This window comes from Limanda limanda, chromosome 2 (assembly GCF_963576545.1).
Source record: "Limanda limanda chromosome 2, fLimLim1.1, whole genome shotgun sequence".
Lineage (NCBI taxonomy): Eukaryota > Metazoa > Chordata > Actinopteri > Pleuronectiformes > Pleuronectidae > Limanda > Limanda limanda.
In genome coordinates, this window is record NC_083637.1 from 7,515,865 (window position 1) to 7,541,876 (window position 26,012).

The following is a 26,012-nucleotide window of genomic DNA, read 5'->3' on the forward strand; positions in this document are numbered from 1 at the left end:
AAGTGCGGTTTGAGGACCTTTCAGACACCAGTCGCTGGTTTGGTGCAAATGAAGCCTTCAGTCGTCTCTCGTCCTGCTCCTGTGTGAGTCATGATATTTTTGGGGGGGAATTACACAGAAGATTCAGTGAAAAACGTTGCTGCTCCGGGTCTCATAAAAGCTCTCTTACCAACGAACACTGGTTGTCCGTCCAAAGTGTTTTGCAGATACAATAAAAACCTGTGACACGATCTGAAACCTTGCTCTTCATTCAGTTACTCTACGGTAACAAATATTCCTTTCAACTACATAAGAGAATGGCTTCTTTGCCTGAGTTTGATGAGAACAGCAGAACATTTCTGTGTACATGCATCTGATGCAATACATGCATTACATACGTCCTATTTAAGCTCAGTTTTTTGGTTTCCACCGCTTCCTGAAGGGAAATATCTCTGTTCATTTTCATTTTCAACACTCCTGCAAACATATACAGTAGTCAGATGCGGGTTTGCATTAAAAAACCATATAAGAACTCATTCCACCTCCTGCAGAACACAGAAAACAGCAGTCGAGTTTGACAGTAAGGTTTATTGAATGAACAACCATGCAGACTGAATACGTCCACAATCACATCACAAACCCAGAACATCTCCATCAGGGCCGTTGTCGTCGCTCGAGGTTTGACTCCGGTTGAGATTCAGTTCACGAGCCAACTTTTCTTTCTTTCTTTCTTCAATTTTTTTTTTTCCATCGACAATTTGACCTCAACTTCCAAAAAATCACATCTTGAGACACGAGTAGAATGAAACGCCACAGAATATGGATGAGCTCAAACCGACTGACTTCCTCCTCAGCGTCCTCGTAGCAGCGGCGGTTAATCTTCGTCTTCGCTGTGTTAAATACGTCTGTGACCTTTCGACTGGGTTTTGACAACCGTGTATTGTGTAAAGTTATTAGCTCAGAAAAGCGTTCGCGGCCTAGAGGGCATTCAAATTCAAACACAGATCATTTTCCTCTTGATATGAACGGCCGTTGTGTGTGTGTGTGTGTGTGTGTGTATATGTGATGTTAGTTGCAGTACCTGTCATCAACCTCCATCTCCGCTATATATCTCTATATTTGAGCGAACACGTGGATCTATCCGTCGCTCCGGATGACGTGAAACAGTGTGACGTTGTACAGGACCTGGTGTCCGTTGTTCCAGGTGTACAGCGCCCGCTCTCTGGGGTTGTAGTCCATCATGCTGATGTGGGAGTACTGGTTGTGGAAGGGGATGTCGGTGTACTCGTACGTGGAGGAGTTGGTGTGGTAGGCGAAGTGGACCTTGGCCCCGGCCAGGTGCGAGTTGGTGACGTACAGCGTGCCGCAGATCATGAAGGCCTCCCCTGCACTGCGCTTGGGAAACCCCGTGTCCCAGCTGTGGAGCACGTCCAGCGAGCGGGGGTCCAGACGACTCACCTGGAGACAGAGAATCAGTCGCAGGCGTCACAAGATGTGTGTTATGCAGTTGAGTCACAATCTGTAACTTACCTTTAACTTGTCTTTAACCTATACGTTTGTCATAGTTCTTTAAAAGAGAATCTCATTGTCCAAAAAAATTTTGTGCGTGTTTTTAATATATGCATTAAAGAAAAAACACAAATATCCTGTTTTCTACAACATCTTTGTTTGTTGGAGGTTTGTCTGCAGTGTCTTCTCCTGCAGTTGTTAATGACACTCAAACGCAGAATCACTTCCTATTACATTGTGTGCGTTTTATTACGATAATAAATTACAATGACATTACTTTTTATTATTAAAACCTGTGCGTAAATCTTTATAGATTTATGTCTATCTCTCTTGCTCTCTCTCTCGCTCTCTTTCTCTCACACTCACACTCACACACACTCACACACACACAAACACACACAGTTGTGGAACCTGCAGTAAGCATTGTGCTCATTATGTCCGATGACTATCATTAAACTGTTATTCAATACAGAAACCTCTCTGTCAGCTTCTGGAAGATAAAACAAATGTGCTGACAGCAGAAACCTGCAAATTTAAAAATCCTCCGACAAAACATATTCGTGTTCTTTGGCTTTTATTCTGTTTAGTTTATCACCGGAGTGCAGGAAAACGCACACACACACACACACACACACACACACACACACACACACACACACACACACACACACACACACACACACACACACACACACACACACACACACACACACACACACACACACACACACACATACGCACAGTCAGGGGGCAGACTGTACCATTATGTTTCCAGCGTTGGGGATGGTGGTGTACACGGCCCACAGTCCCGTCTCGTCAGCCATGAGGTCGATGTCGGAGGAGCCCCCCCAGCTGTAAGGGAACGTGTTGTTGTACCCGGCTCCACTCAGGCTGCGCTGGAGCAACACGCTGCGGGAGCGGAAGTGGTACTGGACCTGGAAAGAAGAGGCCATCCCTCACCTGTGTCATCTCATTATCAAACTGTTAACCCCCCTCCCACCCTCTTGCAGCCAGTCTCTTACCAGGATGTTGCTCTGGTGCTTGTTGTAGTAGAGCGACCCGTTGTAGACCACGTGGCCAGTTCCTGCCCAGGGGTGCGGCAGCAGATGCTGCACAAAGTTTTGTCCCTTGGTGAAATCCCCCATGGTCCGGTACTCCAACACACGTCTGCCCTTGTAGTAACCGTCCATCGACCAGACCTGTCGAGGGAAAGACATCTGTTCTTATCACCATATTCAGGAAGCTGAATTAAATCAAACAGATCCCAAATGGTCACCTGCAGGAGCTTGATAACAACAAGGTGTTTGGTTTGCAGCTGCCACTCAAACCCTCTGAACTCCTCAAGCCAAACAAATCGAGACAAATCAACATCACCGGACCAAAGATGTTTGAGTGACTCTTCTTGAAAATGACCCCTGAACCGAACTGTGGAGGATTAATCACAGCTTAGCAACGGTAACTAGCACAGCAGCAAGCTTTGGATTCTCAACACGCTGCAGTGCTGAACACGGAGGTTGCAGATACTTGAGATTCAAGAAGATTATATACATGTAAAATTTACAAAAATCAAAAGCACATGCATAAATCAATCATCTTTTGGAGGATGCTCATCCTTGGAGTGTCGCTGTGCGGCTTCTCCAATGATGTTTTCTGCACAACACTCTAAAACCTGGTAAATATAATAATAATAATAATAATAATAATAATAATAATAATAATAATAATAATAATAATAATAATAATAATAATAGTAATAATAATATTAAACTGTATTTGATTTACTTCAATAAAGGAAATGCAGCTCAAAGTGCTTTACATACAATATAAGACGAGAACAGATTTGAAGAAACATACGAACATGTCAAAATGACATTTAAATGACATTTAAAATAGAAAAGAGAAAAAAGAAATCTAATCAAATTTAAGATATGCATAAAATCTGAAGAGAAAGAAAACGCTCTCAGATGATCTCGAGGGAACATTGTTAACCAGAGACTCAGCTGCTATCATTCAGAACCTGGTATGTGAGGAGGAGAAGCTCAGAGTTCTCAATGTGCTGGAGTCTGTTTTCAGCTTCAATTAGACCAACGCACAGCAAGACCTGTTAAATATTCTATCTCATGAATTGCTTATTAGGATTTCCAATGTATTTTCACAGTATAATCCGTAATAAAAACGATTTCAGGAGAGAAAATGGACTGAATGTGTGAAGCACTTTTCTGGTCTTTACATTCCCGAATCAAATTAAACCACAAAAACTTCACAAATCACAGTAAAAACATCCAGAAATCAGGCCACAGTAGATAATATAAGTAATTTTCTGTGTGAAGAAACCAAACAGCAGTCACATGACGGCTCTCACATTTTCCGAGATAACAGAGTAACAGCTCTACTTCAACGTCTGATTGCCTGTTGAGGATGATAGCTTTTGTTCCTGAGCCTTTTAGCACCACACAGTGAACATACAAGCACTTAATGGGCTTCAATCAACTACATATGTGAGAACAGAGGCTTATTAATTCAACCTAAATATAACCGTTATCTCCTGCTGTGATTATATATAACACGATGACGTCAGACAAGTCTTTGTCCTGTAATTTGTAGCTTGTTAAGACGTGAGAAATCATCATATCATATATACTAGAAGATTCATGTCCACCTTCCCCCATCTCCTTTATCATGGGAAAATGCGAAGCAACAACCAGGTAATGGAAGAGTAATGAGAAAAAGGTGTAAATATAGGGCAGGAGAAAAGAGGGGGGGGGGGGGGACGTGGAAAAGAGAAAAACCATCACTGGCAAAAAACAAATGGACAGAGGCCAGGAGACGAGAGGAGGGGGGGAGAGAAGAAACGAAATGGAGAGAAAAATTGAGTGTCGACAGCGTGGAGGATTAATCAGGGACGGGAGGTGAAAGAGATGAAAAAGGAGGGAGAGGGAGAGGGAGAGAGAGAGAGAGAGAGAGAGAGAGAGAGAGAGGGAGAGAGAGAGAGAGAGAGAGAGAGAGAGAGAGAGAGAGAGAGGGAGAGAAACAGAGAGAGAGAGAGAGAGAGAAGATGCTCGTTATTCCCTCTGCAAACAGAGCGAAGCACAGAGGGCAGAGGAGCGCGAGCAGATGAAAAGATATTTTCTTCCACGTGTCAAAGAAAAGAACATTTCTCCAGCGGAGGCAGCGGATTCTTTTAAAAATCACAGATAATTTCTAGCCGCAATATTTAAAAAAATGTAATCACACTGAATTACAGACGTTCAGACAAAGCCCCTCTGATTGCAGTGATTCTGGTGATTTGCAGAGACACCAACGCTCTTCTCTTTCATTTCTCCTCCTCCTCCTCCTCCTCTCTCTTCCTGCTTCGCCAGCTCATCTGATGAGAACTCCTCCGATCCAAACCTCTTTCAAAACAGTGTTTCAAAGCAGCACGCGTCTTTGCTTTCTGGCAGATGTGATCTTATCGCATCTGAACGCACCATTTGCTCGAGATAAATAAGCTCCAGATGCTGATTTGGGGAAAAAAAAGTAGTGAGGGAGTTTTCTCTTTTTTTCTCAGTTGTTTCTCGAACTCGCTGCGGGGTTTTGTTTTGGCCTGCACCCAAAAAGAGGGATTCAAATTGTTATGTATGTGTTTATGCTTTTGACTGAATATAAAGATGGATGCCATCTTACGCAGAAGACTGTAAAGTCGTGATCATGGAGCCGCACTATCCGATACACACTCGCCATCAACTGTGAGTCAGTTTCACCCTGTTTTTATAGAATCAATTAACTAATTAGAACCACACCTAACTTAACTAGAAGATACATAAGTGTGATAAGAAAATGTCCATTCACAAACATGGAGGAGGCAGGTTTATGACCTATACTGCAGCCTAACACCAGGAGGCGATTGAGATGCATCAGCTTCACTTTTTAGAAGAGCTGTTATGTCGTCTGTCGTTAGACCGCTATTTATACGACTGTGATTTTTGTGTCTTTTTGTTTTGTGCCTAAATGTTCTTATATATCTCTATTGTCTAACTCTGCAACACAATGCAACATCCTCTGACAACACAATTCCTCAGCTTATCAAACGCACAAGCAGAGAGAGAGACACAGGAAACCACTTGACTTGTCTGAACTCAAACTGCTTCAGCCTCATCTTTCCTGAACTCTGGAGGCATTTCCACACAGAGAGAAGGATTGAGTTCCTTATTTCTCAGTCACAGTAAGAAGCGACCACGTCCCTGCCTGTGTGGAGAAGAAGGATGATTACAGTGACCAATAAGGCATTAAAAATTCAAAAGCCATCTTTAATGTCTACCGCAGCCCTGTCTCGACTCGGCTCGTTTCGGTTGTTTTTCCTTTTTCATCTCCTCCCTTGCTTCTTTCATCCTCTCCTCCTGCTTGTGCTTTTGATCAACCCGCTCCCTCCTCGTCGTCTCTTCCTCTTTTTCGTCCGCCCCCTCTTTTGGCTGTAACGTCTTCTGTCCCTGCATCACACCTCTGCACCGACCGTCCCCCTTCCTCTCTTCATTTTCTCTGTCTCTTGCCCCCCCCCCCTCCTCCCCTCTTTCTCTCTCTGTCTCTCCCTCTCGCACTATCACCAGAGACATCTTGACAGATCAGGGGATATCCACACCTCAGCAGCTGCTCTCAAACACAGCGACAGGTTTGTGCAGGCGTTTGTGTGTGTGTGTGTGTTTGAGTGTGTTAAGTGTAACGTCTCACACTCACCGGGGAGCTACTAAAGAATTCATAAATGCCAAGCTGGGACCCTATATGCAGCCACTGTAGTCATGGATACTGAGGGAATGTCTGAGAGTGACTTTTCTCATCTTGACTCGTGTGTGTGTGTGTGTCTGTGTGTGTCTGTGTGTGTATATGTGTTCATGTGACTTTAACCGACTTTATTTTACTTCAAAATGAGAAATAAAAAACCTATAATTATATTTTCCACTTGGTTGGTGATATTTCTGATATTCAATATCAGCAACCTTTATAATAATGACCTTATGAAATATCAAAGGCCGTGAAGGTCACCTCCCATAACGTGCGTGCTGCCAGCGTTCACTATTTGCATTATGAGAGAGTTCACAGAAAAACGATTGTGTACTCTGGTGAAGTAGCAGTAGCAGCATGATTTATCAAATTCCTAATAAAACCAATTTGATCAGAAACATGCGCACTTGAACATATATCCTCTTAAAATGTTATGGCCTTTATTTCTGTCATGTCTCTGAGCACGATATATAGTTCACCTTCATAACGTTTCAAACAATAGTTAATGTCTGCGTTTATATCATTACGTTAAAACTTGCCACCACAATACACAACGTTTTTTAAAAATCAGCTCTGCAAATGTTTTCTGTTGCAGGAAACTCATGCGACATGTTTGTTGAGCCTCGAGGACAAAGTGTGTTTTGGTGAGAGACACAAAATGTAAATATAACTGTTTGTTTACAAGAAAATGCCACAGGGTTCCTTTTAGCTATAAAAAAGAAAGCAAGATAAAGTTTCCATAGTAAATCACATATTTTTTATATTGTCACTGGATTCTTCATGATATAAATCCAGTCAGAGGAAACTGTGGATGTGTAGGAACTGGACTTTGCATTGCTGGGTGCCTCAACGATTCAGGAGCATCTTGTGAACACCATTAAAACACAGAGACAGAAACACATCGTATCGTTGATGCAAACAGACTCTGGGACCTGGAATCCGGCCCCTTTCATAACCCAGTAACAGGTAACCAGTCCAAATGGTTTCCGGCAAACAAGACGATATCTGGGATGCTGCTGCCGCGTATAGCTCCTTTTCATCACCAGGGAGAAGCTCTAATAGGGAACAGGCAAGGGTCACCATGGCGATATAAATCACACCTGGCAACTGGGAGACAGTCGCCTTGACAACTAGCTTAATATGCTCTCCCTGAATGGAGTGTGTTTGTTTGTGAGAAGTAGGTGAAGTTTTTTTCTAAACCGAGACATAAGTCAAGCTGAAAATAAGACAGGAAGAGACAGAAAGAATACACCAAGGATACAATGTTTGTGTGTCTGCCTTGTGACCATGTCTGCATCACATGTTTTACTTGTCTTGCACACACACACACACACACGAAGCACACACATACAGCGCACACACACTGTACACTCACCCTGCTGTCGGAGCTGGGAATCATGGCGTCAGTCATCCAGGAGCCGAAGCGGGAGCCCGAGGCTCTCACGGTGATCGGGCCGTTAACTGCAGTGAGGCGACCACAACCTGTTGACAAATGATGAATGAATCGTATTAAATCTGCAACGAGGATCCAAGAAAACGAACGCGACTCTAACACACAAACTGGGAAGATGAAGAGTGCATTTTCCTGTTTTCTGGTTTGGTGTCACTGATGTTGTCCTTCAAGGTCGACTGTCTCCTTTCTCCTTCATGAAGTCTCTACCCTAAACGTATTCATTCCACTTGTACCCCTAATAACTACCTTTCTAAATACAGACAGAGAATCTGAGCTGCCAAAACCTTGACCCGCGTTTTACTTCACTAATTGCAACTGTGACCTTAAAGTAAAACACAACCAGGAAATCTGTCTTTTTTGAGAAAAACACTCAGCCTGAGAATTTTAATAGAGGGCGGATTCACAGCAGTTATAATGGAATTTAATAGTGAAAAATATTCACTGCAAAAACAGAATCAAGTTAATTACAAAAACATATCAGATTAACCACCTCTGCAGCATCATTTACTTCACTGCCGTTTATTCAACTCAATTTGTCTCAACTATTCATTTTTCACCAAAATACACCCGAAGAAAAACCTCTCTCTCAGTCCTCGTGATCCTGTCAAACTACTTTTGGAAAACCTGCCAATTTTTCTTATATTCTGGTCGAATTTTTGAGTTTTCACTTGACAAGGTTCACAAGCTCCTGTGTTCTGTCAACTGCTGCAGCTCCTCTTTTCAGCCTGTGTCTGAAATGCTTGGTTTTAGCTCCTGTCCAACTACATCCTACAATATATCATACTAACATTGCCAGAAAGAGAATAAGGGTAATTTCCCAAAAGGTCGGACAATAGCCTTAATCATAAACGTAACTCAACTCTTGGTTACATCTGTTTGATATCGTTAAAAACAACTATTGGTTGTGTTCCTTAAACAAACCGCCACCATCTAACTGTGGACAAGGGACACACACTGTGACATACTGATGCTGGATAGATGTTAACTTTACATTATTTGGCGTGGAGCCCCGGTGCTCTCACAACTGGAGGGAACACGCCAGTATTTAAGTTTTGCAGTTTCATAAATCTGATGGGAATAATCATTAAAGCTGAAGTGGAGACACCCTGACTTCTGATCTTCGGTTTCTCCACTTCTCATAATTCAATCTGATAGCATCTACTGTGAGACCCTCTCTGACTGATTGTAATAGTTGTGTTCGTAGCGTATGTTTTTCATGATAGGAATTGTCCAATCCATGATAACCTTGGTGAATCAATCAGAGTTGTTTTCAGAGATATTTAAAAAGAATAAAGTTCATTCAGAGCCACAGAGGACACGATGAATCTTCTTGTGACGTATAAACTCAACCTTATGGTAACAATCCATAGACTGTAAATAATGATGCACGACATTAGATCTCCTTTAAAGTGAAGCCAATTCCTCTTGATCGCCCCCTGGTGGCTACCTGCAGTATAAACCACACCTCCACCAGGTTAACAGATGGAAGATTGATTAAACTCAAAAGTACATGTTAAATAAATGTATTTTTCTCATCTTATCAAACAGATATTCATGTTCCTGACAGCGGAGACTCCCTTGTCATTGGTCAAGATGTGAGTCGTCATTTTTGTACAATACAAGGAAGTAGAGACCTGTCATCTATTTATATATATACAGTCTACGGTACTGTGTATAACCACACTGCAGTTAGTCGGGTAGCATGATTTCCCCTTCGGTACGTACCCAGTTTGTTCATGCAGCTGTGTAGCCTGGTTTCCAGCAGTAAGACCCTCTGCTGAAGCTCCTCGTAGTCGTACGCTCCGATCTCCTCCTGGATGGCCGTCAGGGTGATGGACAGGTTGAAGAGCTCCATCCGCAGGGCGGCCAGCGTCTGCAGGTCCAATCTGTACTGCTCCACCACGGACAGCAGGGGCAGTAGCTGGGACATCTGGCCCTTCAACTCCTGCGGGTGCACGAAAGGCAGGAGGAAGAAATAAGTTGGAGGGGAAAATGGGGCACACGCTATTGTCTCTTTAGGGCGAGGGAAAGAGGAGTCGAGCCAACTGAGGTGGTTTTATACGTCTTCTCCGGACGTTCCTCAGAGTCCAACTACTTCCCTGTCCAGGTCTGGGCTTGTCTAACAGAGACGACAACCCCAGAATAGACTAAGGGTGGTTTTCTTTCACCTAATTGTGCTTCTGCCCGTCCTCGCTCCTCCACGCCGCAGCTAGTGACCTGGAAATTGGCCGAGCGAGAACAAAGGAGGCTTCCACAGGAGCTGAGAGCGGCGAACCACAGGTGTTCAGTCTATAAAGATGTTTGTTTCCTGAGGAGCAACATCCCTGCAGTGTGAGTGTGTGTCCAATTGTGAATATTAATTTCTGTGCATGACTGCAATACTGCAGATTAAAAACAAATGGAAACAGAAGCACGACAGCAGATCCAAAGTTATTCATTACTCATAAAATAAAAATTGATAGGATGCATAATGAGATGATCTTTATGATAAATGAATCGTAAAATATAATCTGTTGCAAATTTTTCTCTTTGCTGTATTTTTCCATCCTTTTTTCTTTTCTTATTTTCCACTTGCTCCACACGTGTCCCGGCTCAGTGAGTCACAGCTATTGTTGTCCTGTAATAAGCTTCAGTCTGAGACGCATCAGAGCTACTGCAAATTGTCCCGCGCTAATGTTATTTCTTTCAATCCTGTTCCATCGTGGGCTCAGGATAAAATGGATCCACAATAGAAGCAGTCATCAGGTGTCTGGGTTTTTCTTTTCTCTTCATTCACACCAGCAAATTCGATTAATAAATCAATTTTCAATGTCAAATACACACTGGGAAAAAAATACAAAAGAGAGTTAATATCATTTCTGCAGAGTGCTGCCTCCGGTCTGAGGTCACCTCCGCACGCTGCTGCTGGTGAATCAGTTAATGTGCAGGCACCAGCACCTCCACCCATCTGTTGTCCAGTGGGAAAGATTCAGGTGAAATGGATCTATTCGCAGAAATTTAATGTAGAATAATCCGAATGCTGTTTTCACTTGTGTGCATTAATCATCTAAATTGCACAAATTGTTCTTTTCTTTACTCTAGAATGGGCTCTTAATATTTAAATACTTTATATTTACATCCGGAGCGGGTCCTCTCTACGGAGGCAGCCATGTTTTTGAAGGCTACCACAGGTTCTCTATCATGTTTGGAAGAGGAGGGTGAGGTGAGGGGTGTTCAGCTGCAACATGCACCTTCACCACTAGATGTCACTAAATTCTACACACTGAACCTTTGAAATTAAATGTCCCGTTATCTTGAATAAAACCAATAATTTCTCTGGATTTTAATTAGTTTGAAACATTTTGGATGATGTTAGTACACAAGTCAACATCATAAATAACAGAGGTGTAGTTGTTTTTGGACATGTTATTGAAGAATTGTTAAATTATTGACATTATCACCAATTTCCAAAGGAATGATCTTGACAAAAATAATTAGGGAACATTTGGTGGAGGTTTGCACTCGACTAAGTTCCATTCTGTTGTTTTCATTGCTGCTGGTTTGTTTGTCAGTCAGCAGGATTTCTCTATATAAACTATACTGAACCATTTTTCATGTTGTTTTGTGATACAATGACAATGACGGAAGACTTTCACGCTTCTCTTTTAACTTGGCGGGAACATACACTCTCCCACCGGCCTTTTAGTTAGTGAAGAGTTGAAAGGACTCAGTCGAGGAACTGAAGGACTGTAGCTCAGTGAAGTAGAGACGGCGAGAAAACGTGTGAATCTCCCTGGAGTTGGAGTTTAACTTTGAAAACTGAGTAAAAGGAACAGAGTAATTGGTTTGCCTGTGAAAACCCACTTCACTTCTCTTTCAGGGACTCTTCAGTTACATGCAACCATCACTCCTTCTTTCCCCCACTCAAATGTTTTCAACACATTCAACATTTGAGATGCTTTGTGTTGTGAGCAATCGCCGTCTGCATCGTCGCCTCCTTCCATCTCCCTGAGGAGCCGAGACACGAGGGACAGGAGCGAGTGAGGGGAGCAACGAGCCGTGTGAGACAAACGGAGAAACCCCCCCCCACCCCCGAGAATGAGCTGCAGGGACTGAACATCCCATCTGCCCCGGGAACAGCTCCCCATCCCACAGGAGGAGACTAGGCTGCAGGAGAGCGTGACTGTGACTGTTCTGCAGCACAACATGCAAACAGGGATCATTGTGAGGATTTAAAGCTTCTCCTCTAACTCTCCAACTGGAGATACCGAGCCGGTATCGATGGAGACAGCAGGACGTTTGCTGCAATCAGCAGGAAGGAAGATCGATATTCAGCGTATGAATTATGTGACACAGCTATGAGAATAAAGGCTTTTTCTTTATATTGCCTCCCTTTCTGTTCCATTCTCGACACTTTTTTCAAATCCCTGCGAAAAACGGTTTTGCTGTGAGGAGAGAGATTTAAAAAGTGTCACCAGCAAAGACAGTAAAAGGTTTTCATCTCCTCGGAGCATCTCCCGCCCCCCCCACGCGCTAACAGAACGACACATCCAAGGACGCGGCTGTGCAGTCATCACACACACTGCGTGTCTTATCCCTCTTCTGCTATCACACGGATCAGAAACACTTTCCCCCAACATCACTTCAAAAACGTGATTCTGGAGCCGCAGCACCGAAGCGTCAGAAACAGCGAGAGCTCGGCTGGATGTCGACACTCGTCCACTTCCTTCCCACCGACTCGGGCCGCTGTCGCTGTTTGCTTACGATTGGAGGTTCATTAAATATGGAAAGTGATTAAAATCGATGTTGACAAAATGCTGAGAATGTCACGGGGTGTTTCAGAGTAAACACTTCACCTGGTTAATCCCTCCCCTGCCATGTCCCCTCTTTCATCACCTGTCTAATCTCTCCCCCTCCAGTTTCACTCGTTTACCCCCCCCCCCCCACACACACACACACCTGCCTCTGTCTGACCTTTACCTTCCCTCTTACTTCACTTTGCTCATTTCCCCTCATCCCTCGCTCCCACAGGGGAAAATGGGCAATATGCAATAACACATCTTTTCCTCTCTTCTTCTTCACCCCCACCACCCCTTTTTTTTCTCCTTCATCTATTTCAAACCCCTCGATTAGTCCATCTATCAAACCCTCTTAATCTCTCTGTCCGACATCCCCCTCTCCGTCTCCCTCGCTCCCTTCCTTCCTCGGGATGAAAACACTGTTTAGTTATTGATAAACCTACAGTAGCTGCACATAAATATTCACCAGTTCTGCCTCTTCTGTGCACAGGAAAGAGCTTGTGACCGTGAAAAGCCCCAAGGAGCAAGATGCAAACACACACACACACACACACACACACACACACACACACACACACACACACACACACACACACACACACACACACACACACACACACATACACACACAACCAGAGCTAACTGTATAAAAACTTGAGACCCCATAGCCCAATGATGTTGTTAAGAAGATGCTCGGCACAAGATGAAAGGCTGAATGGAATTAAAATCAGTGATGCTCTTTATTTAGGGAAGTTGTGCCTTGTGCCTTTTGTGTGTGTGTGTGTGTGTGCGTGTGTGTGTGTGTGTGTGTGTAAGCATGTTAGTGTGTGTAAGCATGTTACTCTCTGCATGTGTCTGTGTTACTCCTCCTCCCATGGAGACTCTTGTAAGTTCATGCAGTCTATAACTCAGTCTAATCGGAGTTTCAAGTCAATCTGTCCCATGTTTGCTGTTTGCTATATTTTAAAGTCATAAACTGTTATTATTAACTGTCTTGCAGAGAGAGAGAGAAGAGTCTGCACATTAGATCTGTAGCGAAAGTCTGCTGCGAGACAAATAGTGAAGATTGAAAGGGAGGGGTGGGGGGGGGGGTTTGCTGCTCCTTGCCAAGAAATCGTCTGGCACAAACAACCACCGACTGAATTGTCGTTACGCTCCAGTTTCTTTCTTGGGATTAAACAAGCAAAGGAGAAAATATATTAATCTCTGAGCTCTGGGAGTGTTTACAGGTGGATTTAAAACACTGTGTCTTCATATTGACTCTACTTCTCATTGAACTATTCTCTTCCTCTTATTTTCTGTGTTTCTATTACCAGCAGATTTTGAGACAGACGCTAACACAGCCTAACAGAGCTACAGAATTGACTTGTAAGGGACAATGAATGGTGTGGGTGCATCCTGTCTCCTCCACGTTGATGGATGGGACATAGAGCAAAACTTCAAAAGTCAAATCAATCTCTCAGGATGGTTTTTGTTATTCTTATCATCACTTTTCACGTGTATCCACATTTAGTGACCTGTCAGGTAAATGTTCAGTCGCACTGAAGGTGAACGAGGCATCGACTCACGTCCGCAGGCGAATGTGTTTGCCTTGTGTCTCAGTGAAGGGAGGAAGGAGGGAAATTTGGTCATTAGGTGCTTTCAAAATGTTGTTTTGTTCTCATTAGCAGCAATTCTGTCATGTTTTACGTCACAGTTTGGGGAAAGGCAGGACCCAAAGGACTAAGGTGTCCTTTAGTAAGGTAAAAATAACCCCACAGAAGAACTAGATACAGAAGCAAAGCCCGGTCCAGGAAACTAGGTTCAAAGAAACAAAAATAGTGATAAACATGAGAAACACTGGGAACTAGATGACACTGGAAACCGTACAAGACAAAGTGAAGCACACGGCAGGACGGTGGAACACAGGTGAAACACACGTGAGGGAAAGATGCTGACAATCACAGGGGCAGGAAACAGGACTAAGACAGTATGTAAAACAGGAAATGGAGAGCACAGTGAAATAACAAGCAACTACGAAGTCCGTAAACATAAAGGACCAAAAACAGTCTTTCAAGGGTTCATACCAGAAGATGGTGCAGAATTAGGACATCTATTTTTTGCCCGATAAGAAGATTTGGTCTATTGCTCATCAAAAGACAAACATCCAGGTTGAACTGGGCTAAATTTAGATCCTGATGACAGGTTCCATCAAAACACAATATCCAAGAGGGTGTTGCAGCCGGGTCCTTTGCCCAAATCCCAGATCTGTGTTTACAGGGAAAGCTGCATTCAGTGGTAAACAGTGCAGTGGGTCTCACAACCTTTCAGTTCAGTATCATTAGTCCACAGCTGCAAGTAGCAGCCATTAAACAAGCTTCACAGCTAATTGAACCGTTAAGATCATTCACTCCTCAGATCCGTTGCCTCTGAATTCTCTGTAACTCTTCAAATAATCTTTGGCTCCTCTGCTGATCTGTCCTCGGTGCAGACGCCTGCTGCCAGCGGCGTCACGGCAGCAAGCGCCGGGACTGATGAGATTAGAACTCCTAATTTATGGAAGTGAGATGCGTTTACAATTCAGAACTTGCGGCGAGGTAATCTGACTTCCTCTCCTGCAAATCTAAAGCAACAAACGCAGGATGGAGATAAACTCCCTTTGATTTTGTGCATCAATGAAATACATTTCTGACTCATCCAGACGTTTGGTTTATTTTTAGCTTGTGCGTGGAGCTGCTGCCACTTTGTACACGAGACTCCTGCAGAGAGAGACTTGAAGCCGGCGAGTCGACCAAGGCTTCAAGACAAATTTTGTCCCCTTGATGAAAGATGCCTGCACGTCTGTGAGCAGACAGGAAGCTTCAGCTCGGCATGCGTGAAATCAATGTTTTCACACCAAAGGTTATGTGTTCCCTACAGCGACTGTCTTACTCTGTGTGCGTCTGAGTGTGTGTGTGTGTGAGTGTGTGTGTGTGTGTGTGTGTGTGGGTGTGTGTGTGTGTGTGTGTGTGTGTGTGTGTGTGTGTGTGTGTGTACCTGCAAGCCCTTTGTCGTCAGGGAGCGGGGGTTGGCCACATACGTGTGCAAACGTCCGTCCACTCCTCTCAGTAGCGGCTCGGAGTCTCGGACGTACTGCAGGTCTCTGGACGTCCGCAGGTCGACCACCTCCATGGACTGACTCACATTCTGAACCTGACACACACAACAACACACAGTTGATATTATGAGTGGTTATTGCGTCACACGTTGCCTGAAATGCTGATGCTTTGGTTTGGGCTGTTTTCTGACAGAGGGCCACCTGTTGATTGTCGAGCAGTATGTCTCAGTGATGACATGATTGAATACTTAAAGGATTTGTGCATTAAATGAACACACACAAGTGACTTTAGATAGTTACTAGCATTACAGATTTATTTCATGTGACCAGGATATTTTCCTCTGTGATATTTCTGCTTCCATTCCATCACAATTACACTTTAAATGAGATTTAAAATTCAGATTTGGTCCCAAAATCATCTTGTACACTGAGATAGAGATGAATGGAGCCTATTCTATTCCAAAGTATCGTCTCGAACATCAGTCGAAGCTCTGGTGAAGCAGTTCATGGGTTTTATTTTGTGTGTGTAAAAAACACTTAACCACTCAAAAGCCCCCAACAGCCAAACAGATTAAATTGAATTAAACAAATTAAAATGGCTGATTGTTGCAGAGTGAAAGTAACACGGTGTTGATTTCAATTGCGGAACACAAGGGGATTGATAAATCTTTTTGAAGGTGTGTATCCAGGAAGGATTTCTGTCTCATCTTGACAGCGTTGATTTAATTTCAGGCCTAATGACACAGGGATCTTGTAAATCAACAAGATGGAGTGTCTGCAGCTCCGTGAGGTTGCACTTTCTCATGGTGGCGCTAAATGCTCATAAAGGGAAACGATAGCTACCTTTCTAATGTTTAACCGATGTTTTAAATTATCATGATTGGGTTCTTGGTTTGAATCCCTGCTTGGTTGGGGTCTGTCTGGGTGGAGTTTGCATGTTCTCTACGTGTCTGTGTAGGTTTCTCCCACGGCCAGAGTGAAGGGTTGTTTGTCTTTGTATGAATTTGTCTATGTGATGTAGATGAATTGCGTGGAGGATCTGTGCAGAAAACGTCCGGCTACCTTGTGCATATGTGAAAATCAAACTGTCCAGACTCAGTTCTCCAGACTTTATCCGCAGGTCATTAAAGTATATTATATTATATTTATCTGTTAGGTAAAGAATTGGATAAAACCCCCCCAAAAAAAGATGTGATGATCGAGCTAAAGGAAATTTGAAAGGTTCAGGAGATCTTTTTAAAAGTCACGTTCCATGGAACACAAATATCTGGAGCAGATTGCACAGACAACGCTCAATATTTGTATTTCATGATGAAAATAAAATGAGAACTTTATAAGAAAAGAGGAAAAGCCACAGGCAGCGGAAATTGGTTCCAATTTAAAAAGGCTGCGGATTATCCAAGATAACGGAGAAGTAAATCTGGGAAGACACACGGCTACTAAATGTTTTGTTAGCGAATCCTTAAAGAGAGGGTGGACAGACATGGCAGAGCGGATGATTAATAGAATCCAATATGAGAGAAACATTTGAAAGTGAACTGAATCTTAAGTATTCTAAACACTTTGGCTCAACAACCAGGAAGCAAAGACCCACAGATGCTGCTCCTCTTTGAAGTAGCATCTCATTAGACCCATTTCAATATGAGATTCTCCCCGACAGTGTGTTGTGTGTTGTGAAGAAACAAACACTCCCACGCCTTCTCTCATTAACCGCCCTGAATCGCTACCACGTATCTCACATTTCCTTTTGATATCGGGCTGAAAAACAAGCACGAAAACAAGATTTATTATAAAAACGACCCAGATATCAGGAAGTGACGCGCAGAACAAACAAACACAAGGGCCGAGGGAGACACGCCCTCATGCTCACAGCCGGAGCTCGATGTCACTTCCACACTCACGCTGAGCTAATTACGATTCATAAAATACCAAGTCTCCCAACAGGAACCGAGTGGAGGAGCGAGCGGAAGGAGTTATTATTCCTGAGAGTTCTCGTGTTACCTCCTTGATTTATCTAACACCGGCAGCGAGTTATAATCACGTTTCATTTTTACGTTGGCGGGATTGGGGGGGGGGGGGGTATCCTGATGTGTGAGCCTTGCAGTGGCGCCTGCTCCGAAAAAAAATGTTTGCAGGAACTGATGGCGTTCAATAATTCATCGGCTCCTGTCACAAATCACTTTTATTCCTCTCTCAGGACGCAGATATATCGTCAGGAAAGTGCCTACGCAGCTACATCCACAGCCTCACACAAATACACACAAACACACACACACACACAAGTATATACACATGCAGACGTTCAAGCACTCAAATGGTCTCATACAGAGCTTCACATCGGCAATATACAGCAAAGTGTGTCTTTCCCGCCCATCTGTCAGTGCTGCCTTTGAGTTTAAACTCCTCTGGCACGTTGAGTCTGCAGCGACTGATGTATCAGGGCTACAGCTGTCAGTGAAACCCGGGTGTGTGTCTGTTTGTGTGTGTTTGTGTAGGTGTCAAAACAAAGAGACAGTCCAGGGAATATTTCATTCCAGTAGGCCGCCTCTCCCCCCTCCCCACCACTCCTGTGCTGCATCCCAATGCCGAACACTGACACATGCAAGGACGCACTCACAGGTCAGACACACAAACACAGACACACAGACACACACACACACACCTGTTCGGTCAGCAGGCGGAGCTGTCGACTCCGAGGGTCTCGCTTGCAGAGGTTTCGTGCCGGGGCGACCACCGTGCACACACACCTGCCGTCGGGATCCGAGGCCGTGCTGTAGACCTGCCAGCCCTCCTCCGAGCCCGGGTACAAGCCCTGCAAACACACACAGGCGGGGGGGAATGAAGAGGATGCAGCAGCGACAACATGTGAGCGTTCAACACAGGGAAGCGACAACAAAGTAAAAACAATTTAAACTCAAAGGGATCTATTGGTTTTCTCGTCTTCTGTTTCTTAACAGCTCACTTTTTTCGAGGGAATCAATGTGATGTCCATTGAATTTGAAATGCACCCTTTCAAACGCATTGATTTTTCCTGAAACTCCGGCAGCTGTAATAAAACATGATGAAAGTCCATAAATAGTTTTATCAATATGTGTCTTGATAATTAAATCATTCATCAAATAGAAACAGCAAGAAAATCTCAAACTTCAGCTTCTAAAATACATTTATATAAAGTTATATTAAATGCAATATCGTTGGAATATAGAAACCTGTGACCTGTCTCCCTTTTGGACAATCGGACCAATTTCAAGTCCAATTCAGCCATTTGCGACAAATACAGGGTTGTTGCCAATGAGGCTGAACTGAAGAGATTATTCTGCCAACTGTCTTTGTGGTGTGAAGAGTTTAGAGACATTTGAGCCTCCCTGACTTTGAATAGTAAATATGTAGTATACATGTTTGATATTTGCGATTCGAAATTGGGGAGACGTGACTGAGAGTGAAATCACCAGCAACTGGATTTTGTATTTAGAACTGGAACACGTTTGCCCATGACTTCCGTCTCCTGCAGCATGTGACCAGTAGAAAAGGACAAACTTGCTCTATTATTTTATTATTCTCACTCAGCTGACTACGGCAGCAGTCCACCTCCATGTTTGTTTTTTATCCTGAAGTCAAGTTAAAGTTTCTGTGAGTTCTCAACTTCTCAAGATTCTGTGTCTCGACTGGATCGACTATGTGTCGTTCTCACAACTTATTAAAAATCTGCTGCATCTATCGTTATGTCTGTGGTCTCCCACGTTTTTTATGATTTGAAAACCCATATGTGCAGAAGGCATCGGACTCATCGATAAAGAGATATCGTCCCTTCTTGCAGCCAAACTGAAAACTAAATCCTCTCACGCCTCGTGTGCAATATCAAAAAGAAGTCGGGCTCGACCGAATCTGTCTAATTCTGAAATATGTGCCCTTCCTCCCAATCGGTGTGACCCAGATAAGACAATGCACTCCGCTATCAGACATTCATCATATGCGATTCTATCATGTGCAGCCACACCGAGCTGCATGAGCAGCGGCAGGGCTGCGACCAGGAGCTGCTTCCCTTCAGGCTGCATACAAATGTCTGCCATATATAGTTCCAGTGACACCTACAGCACAGTGTGGTATAAGGGGGGGCAGCGTGAACAAGACCTACGCAGGAAAAAGTATTTCTACATGGTGTCACTATAACAAGACATAACACTTTCGTATTGCTCAGGCTGCAAAGCATGATGGGAATGTTTGAGAAAATGTAGTCGCAGCTTAAACTCAATTATTAAAACACTTGACACATTCACATGTTTCTCTTCTTTTCGTCTGTTTGCTGTATTTTGCGTTTCTCTTCTTTTGAGTGAAAGCGTTTTTCAAAAGGAACCAGCAGTGAGTCATTCCACCGAGGCACTTTTTTCTTTTGTGCCTTTTTCCGGACAGAACAGACATTTATTCAGAACCTCAGCGTGTTATTCAGGTCAGGCTCTGGTCAGACGGGCGGACAAATAATTCCCTTTAAAATTAAAAATGGTTCCTGTCTAATTCCATCATGCTGGTTAATCTCAGCAGGGATTCAGGAGCCCGTTATTGTGATTCAAATGTCCATTTATGTTGGGGGAAAAAGGCGAGTGCACGCTATTCAATTTTCATTGTATTTGACTGCACTGGAGACAATCCCGTGTGTAAATGGGATATTTCTCATTTGCAGCTCAAAATCAGCCGTGACATCTCCCACATGTTCGTGTCCAGGAAAGCAACCGGCTCAACTGGAGAGTTTCCACCACCATGTGTCCACAGCCAGAGCTGCTGCTCATCTGGCTCAACGTCAGCAGCTCCCACACAACCACAGTCTCCCAGTCCAAACTGATGCACAGCGTTTAGACTCTAGCTGCCATAGCACATATTAAAAACATGTTTAAAATACAAATGACAACATTAAAAGCGTTTTTTGTCGATTGAAAAACATCCTGCGGGACCTGGAAGCAAATTGTCAGATGTACTCTAACGATACCTTTTAGTCATAGAATACACAATGTTGATATTAAAAATACAGCTGATTACATCGCTTGGAAAACTACTTATTTTATAAAGTATCGATCTGAACTTGTTGGGTGTGATTTGTGAATTAATATCAGCAAGTGATGATGTGAAAAACATGAATTTAGTTGTTTTTTCAGGTTTCACGAGTTCAGAAAGTCTAATGGTTTTTAAAACATGTTTTCAACTTGCCACGAATGCTAGACAAAATATTCAAACTTGAATTTCACAGCTACCAAAAGAGACTTCTTCCTCTGACTGGGAGCTCTGGTAATAAAGCAGGTGCAGAAAGGCAGTGAAAACCAACAGTTTGCTAATGTTGCTGTAAACCGGGAGTTACTGACTGGTCAACCTGGTGGAGTGTGAGTCGATATTGGCGGGTGGAGACTTAAAAAAAACTATTAAAAGATGAGCAATTATCATCCTTAAATAAATCAGGTGCCAACTAAGGACTCGAACCGTAACGCTGCTCCATCTCTGGGTGAATAAACTCTTAAATAATGGCTTCAATGCAACATAAACACTTGGTTTTCAAAGCCATATTTTCAATGGCATAAGTGCAGTGTTATTCAAAAGTAGACACAAGGTATTCTAAGTATTGGATTTCACAATTACACATTCAGTTGATGCCAAGAAACCGAAACAGCTCAAACAAGAAATGAAAAAAAGATCGTTACGGCCGTTATTTGGTTCAAGAGAATAAATGATTATTTTTTGTTCCTGAACAAAAGCGGAGTGAAAAGACGAGGTGATTTTTATAGGCTGAAGTACACACACACACACACACACACGCACACACACACACCTCAAATACCACCTCAGTTATGTAATCACACGTTTCTTTTTTTTCACACTGGGGTTATTTGAGGCCTGGTGTTGAGTTGCCGAGGTGACAGCAGTTGCTCCCTGGTCTCTAGACGTTTGGGCCCAAGTCACCAGACGTTAAATTAGAGCACACACACATAACACCACGGGCTCATTTCGGTGAGATTTAACAAGGCCCGTTTGACCCACTTAACATTTTGGAACAATGTAAAAGGCTGAGCTCAATCTGACGCACACACAGACACACACACACACACACACAGAGACACACAAAAACCAGCCTGTCACAGTAATCTGGATGAGAAGCTGCCCCACAAACCCTGAGAAAGAGAATAACGACAGAGGAGGAAGCTGGGAGAATATAGAGGAGCTGTGGGAAGGGGAGGTGGATGCCTGGAGGGAAACATGGCATAAATCAATCAGCTGGGTTTGGTGTGGTAACCTTGAAGTCCAGTTTACAATGAAGCTGATGGAGGGGATGAAGGAGGGATGAAGGAGGGATGAAGGAGGGATGAAGGAGGGATGAAGGAGGGATGAAGGAGCGAGGAGGAAGGAGGAAGGGGGGGGGGGTTAAAGGAGCAGAACGTGGATGGGATAAGAATATAAGCATCAGTTGTGCCGACTGCTCCTGTTAATTAAACAGAGGAGGACAAACTGCACCTAAGGGTCCGTTCCACACGAGGGAAAAATGATCAAAATCTTCCCAGGCAGCTCGGCTGATTACGATCAGTGCAAACACGAGAGAGTGCAGAGCCAACACGGATTCAACAGAGGAGGCAGCAGCAAGCAGGCAGGAAACATCCCAAACTCTGAAAAGTGCACGAGGCAGCTCCTTCATGCACCCAACTATCCTCAGAGTTTACTGCTGTGATGGACCCGGGGGGGAACGTCTGCAAGTCGCCAGAGGTGACGTGGAAAGATCGTGTGGAGCAGCTCGGCTCTTTTGAAAAACAATTTGATTTAAAATATACAGCGACTCACTGAGACAGCTGTAGCACCTGCGCTCTACGTGTCGGGACTGGGAATGAATGAAGAGTAGTGGGTGATCATGCAGAGAGTTTGCAGGAGTAATATTTTCATACACACGCGACGGGACTAATAGAAAACATGAGCTAAAAAATGGATGTTAGGTAAAAAGACAACTATAAAATGATAGGAAATGTATGAAATGTTACATAAAAGTAATAACTTGTTCAAATAATGAGTTTAAAGTAATGCAAACAGTTGAAATAACTATTGATAGTTCTAGAAAGTAAGTGACAATCAGTTGATATAAATTCCTGAACCGGAAAAAAAGAAACAATGGTTGAAATAATGAGCTAAAAGTTGCTGAAACCATAAGATTTGAATGTTACGATAATTTGAATTGATTATTTTAAATGGTTAATGAAAGCAGTATATCAAAAAGCATTGGATAATTTAAATATAGGATCAAGTTAAATAGATAAAGTCAAAAAATAAAGATTAACTGTTTAACTAAAGTCCAATGGATAATTGATTTAGACCAACAGCTAAAAGCATTAAAAATATATTGATAATGTGATGAACCAGTTGCTGAAAGTATTTGATAAACGACCAAAACACATCAATAAAAGCCATAAATCGTGGAAATGTCAATGTTTGCTACAGCAAACAATTAACTGTTAAAATCCAAGACAGAACTATTCTAATACCCACTTTTATACAATCAACAGTTCAAAGTAACTTTGAAGTTGCGATGCAGCTGCAGTGCAGCTGATTGAGCTCAGTGAGTCGGATTCATCAGAATCAAGACGTCTGGAAACCCCAGGTCACATTTAGATTACTCATCAGGAGATTTCAGGAGATTCCTCTCGAAACACAGCGTCTCCATCTGTTCTCAGCCATGTCCTGCCAGTGTGTGTGTGTGTGTGTGTGTGTGTGTGTGTGTGTGTGTGTGTGTGTGTGTGTGTGTGTGTGTGTGTGTGTGTGTGTGTGTGTCTGTGTGTAGGTTTTGTGTAGGTGTGTACTTGCAGGCGGATGCATGCACTTTGCTGAACTTGCAAAGTCCTGCCACACAGCAGCTGTGAGGTGCCTCCTGAGCCAGAAAGCTAAATCATGTAAAGCCCGGGGACACATGAATACACAAGCACACACAGCAACACACACACACACACACACAACAACACACACATATATGCATACACAATTTATAGCGAGTTTTCCAGCATCTACATGTCTCAGGGTTGCCAGCGTGTTGCCAAGGCGACAAATTACTGGCTGTCCCATGAGTGAGTCAGTCTTCCCCAGGAGAAATATCCCCCCAGTAGGTCGGAGAAAGAGCAATGCCCCCCCTCCCCCTGTGTGTGTGTGTGTGTGTGTGTGTGTGTGTGTGTGTGTGTGTGTGTGTGTGTGTGTGTGTGTGTTTATGTCCATGTGTTCTTTATGACTCATATTAACAGGGGAGATTATTATAATTTTTGTATTTATTGCTGCCATTTCTTATTCCCATTTGCAGCCACTGATTTTGTTTGTTTTCCCATTCTGTTCTAAATCTGTGCTTCAGAGCATCTTTTCATTTCTATTTCTGTTCCTAGTTTTGTTCTATTTTCTGCAGCAACTAACACATCAAACATATTTCTGCAGCACGAAGGGGAAATGTTCCTGATTGAATTGAATCAGGAACATTTGGATCATAGATTTTGACACTTTCTTACATCTCAAAATGTAAATGTTGTTGGTGTTTTTGCTGCAATTAAAAAGCAGCCGTTCATCTCATCAAAGAAAAAGATGATGATCACACTCATGTGTAATTATAGGGTGTAATAATAAGGTGGTAATATGTACAAACAGCTGATTGAAGCATGTGAGGGAATATTTAGACAGCGCACCACACAAAAGATGATCTTTGGGTCTTGTCTCATTTCTTAATATATCAAACAATTAATCAATACAATGTTATATTCACAAATCACAGTTCACACCAGAACAAGGTTCTTAACCCTCAACAATAGAGAACTACTGACAAAATCAAACTTATCAACGTAGAACCTCAGAGAGAAACACAAAACTTCTGGTACTTATGTTTAGATACAATAACTTCATATTGATGTGTATGCAAAGTGTGTACATGTATGCATATGTATACATACACTGACGATCCTCTCATGTGTCCCATCGGGGGAGACGATGGTTCCATTGAGTCCCACCAGCGACGGCAGAGTCTGGGACATCCAGTTAGTGACCATGGCCATTGTGCTGAGCACCGCACCGATCTTTAACATGGGAACGCTCATCCTGACACGCACACATCCACACGCCTCACACACACACACACACACACACACACACACACACACACACACACACACACACACACACACACACACACACACACACACACACACAACAGGCAGAAAGTCCGGCCGGTCTCTCACACGCAGTCCAACCAGTGGACAGCAGTCAAACCACAGCAGGTGCAAGACATGATGCTACAGGTGATGAGTAGTTTCTCAGCTGAAGGAATCCGAACACAGGGTTTCTGTCCCAGTGCTGCACGTCCGCTCTCCCCCACTGCCACAGGTTAGAATCCGGGAGCACCAGCTGCTCCAGATGTCTCCATGTGAAGACACACCAGGTCCAAACGTCCACAACATCCAGCTCCGGCTGCAGGAGACGCTCCTGGAAACGTCTGCTTTGTCTGACTGAGCAGAGTGTGTGTGTGTGTGTGTGTGTGTGTGTGTGTGTGTGTGTGTTTCCTGTATCCTTCCTCCTCCTGGCAGAAGGATGCTGTGACTGAGCCAGCGTCGCTCTCTCATTTACCCTCTAACTCTCTGCTGCTCCCCCCCTCCCTCCCTCCCTCTCTCTCTCTAATACACACCATCTCTCACTCTCACCTATTCTCTCATCCTCTTCATCATCAAATGAGCTCATCCTCCTCTTCATCAGTGTCTGCTCTAATAAACAAACAGATTAACCTGAAATAAGAAGTTATAAAAAGCCCACTCAATATTTATCCCATTTCATGCTGTTCCTGTTTTCCTACTGACATTTGTAATCATCTTATTTTGTATTTTTATCTCCATTAAAGTTAAATGATTCATTCCCCCCGTTGTTTTCTTTATATTGATGAAATGTGAAACGCCCACACGACAGCCCGATGCTCTGGATTGACCTCTCCCTGGTCGCTTGTGTGTTTTACGGAGTGTGTGTTTGTGCCTCATGGTGCACGACAAACTAATACAGCAGCGCCACCATGTGGCCGGTGATGACTCGCACCATCAAACCAGATCTGATCCCAACTTTGAGGAAGAACCAGACCCTGAGAAGATGCTGTAGTTCCTCTGTGTCACCATGGAAGCATCGGTTTGCCTTCACCTCCACAGGGACTGAGCATCAGAAAGGAGCCAGTTAATGGAGGATTGTCCCAGTTCCACAGTCCAGTCTGAAGACCAATGGTCTGTTGGGAACCATCATCATGAGGAAATCAGTCAGACAAGCTTCTTCTCTCTTTATATGTCTCTTAAAGACACGTTTTTACAAGTGTTTATATACTTATTTTGACTTTGTTTATGTTTGTATGTTGATATTTGTGTAGTTAATGTTGGATGTTTGATTAAATTTCCCCTGTGTGCCTTTTTTCAATTTAATTAAAAAAGAAATATTACCTTTA

At 43.3% G+C, this 26,012-nt stretch overlaps 1 protein-coding gene across 4 annotated transcripts; it reads right to left on the reverse strand.

Annotated features, from left to right (window-relative positions):
* Positions 1-1,116: 1,116 nt before the first annotated feature.
* Positions 1,117-24,636, reverse strand: LOC133026107 (noelin-2-like). Of its 4 annotated transcripts, none has more exons than XM_061092969.1 (9): positions 24,499-24,636; positions 18,760-18,774; positions 18,213-18,362; positions 15,490-15,645; positions 9,422-9,641; positions 7,619-7,725; positions 2,511-2,687; positions 2,250-2,423; positions 1,117-1,437 (listed from the first exon to the last, which is right to left on the reverse strand). In XM_061092969.1, the coding sequence occupies exons 1-9, from the start codon at positions 24,634-24,636 to the stop codon at positions 1,117-1,119; spliced, it is 1,458 nt and encodes a 485-aa protein (XP_060948952.1). The 4 variants fall into 4 exon arrangements, with proteins under 4 accessions (XP_060948952.1, XP_060948975.1, XP_060948968.1 ...); XM_061092992.1 differs by lacking the exon at positions 18,760-18,774 and adding an exon at positions 20,936-20,944 and having other exon boundaries at positions 18,213-18,341; XM_061092985.1 differs by lacking the exon at positions 18,760-18,774.
* Between the last annotated feature and the right edge of the window lie 1,376 nt (positions 24,637-26,012).

Coding starts and splice junctions, on each gene's coding strand:
- LOC133026107 (XM_061092969.1), bottom strand. CDS start 24,636: ATGAGCGTTCCCATGTTAAAGATCGGTGCGGTGCTCAGCACAATGGCC. Junction 7,726..9,421: donor CAGCTGCATGAACAAACTGG/GTACGTACCGAA, acceptor ATTTGTCAACAG/GTTGTGGTCGCCTCACTGCA. Junction 2,424..2,510: donor AGCACCAGAGCAACATCCTG/GTAAGAGACTGG, acceptor TCTTCTTTCCAG/GTCCAGTACCACTTCCGCTC.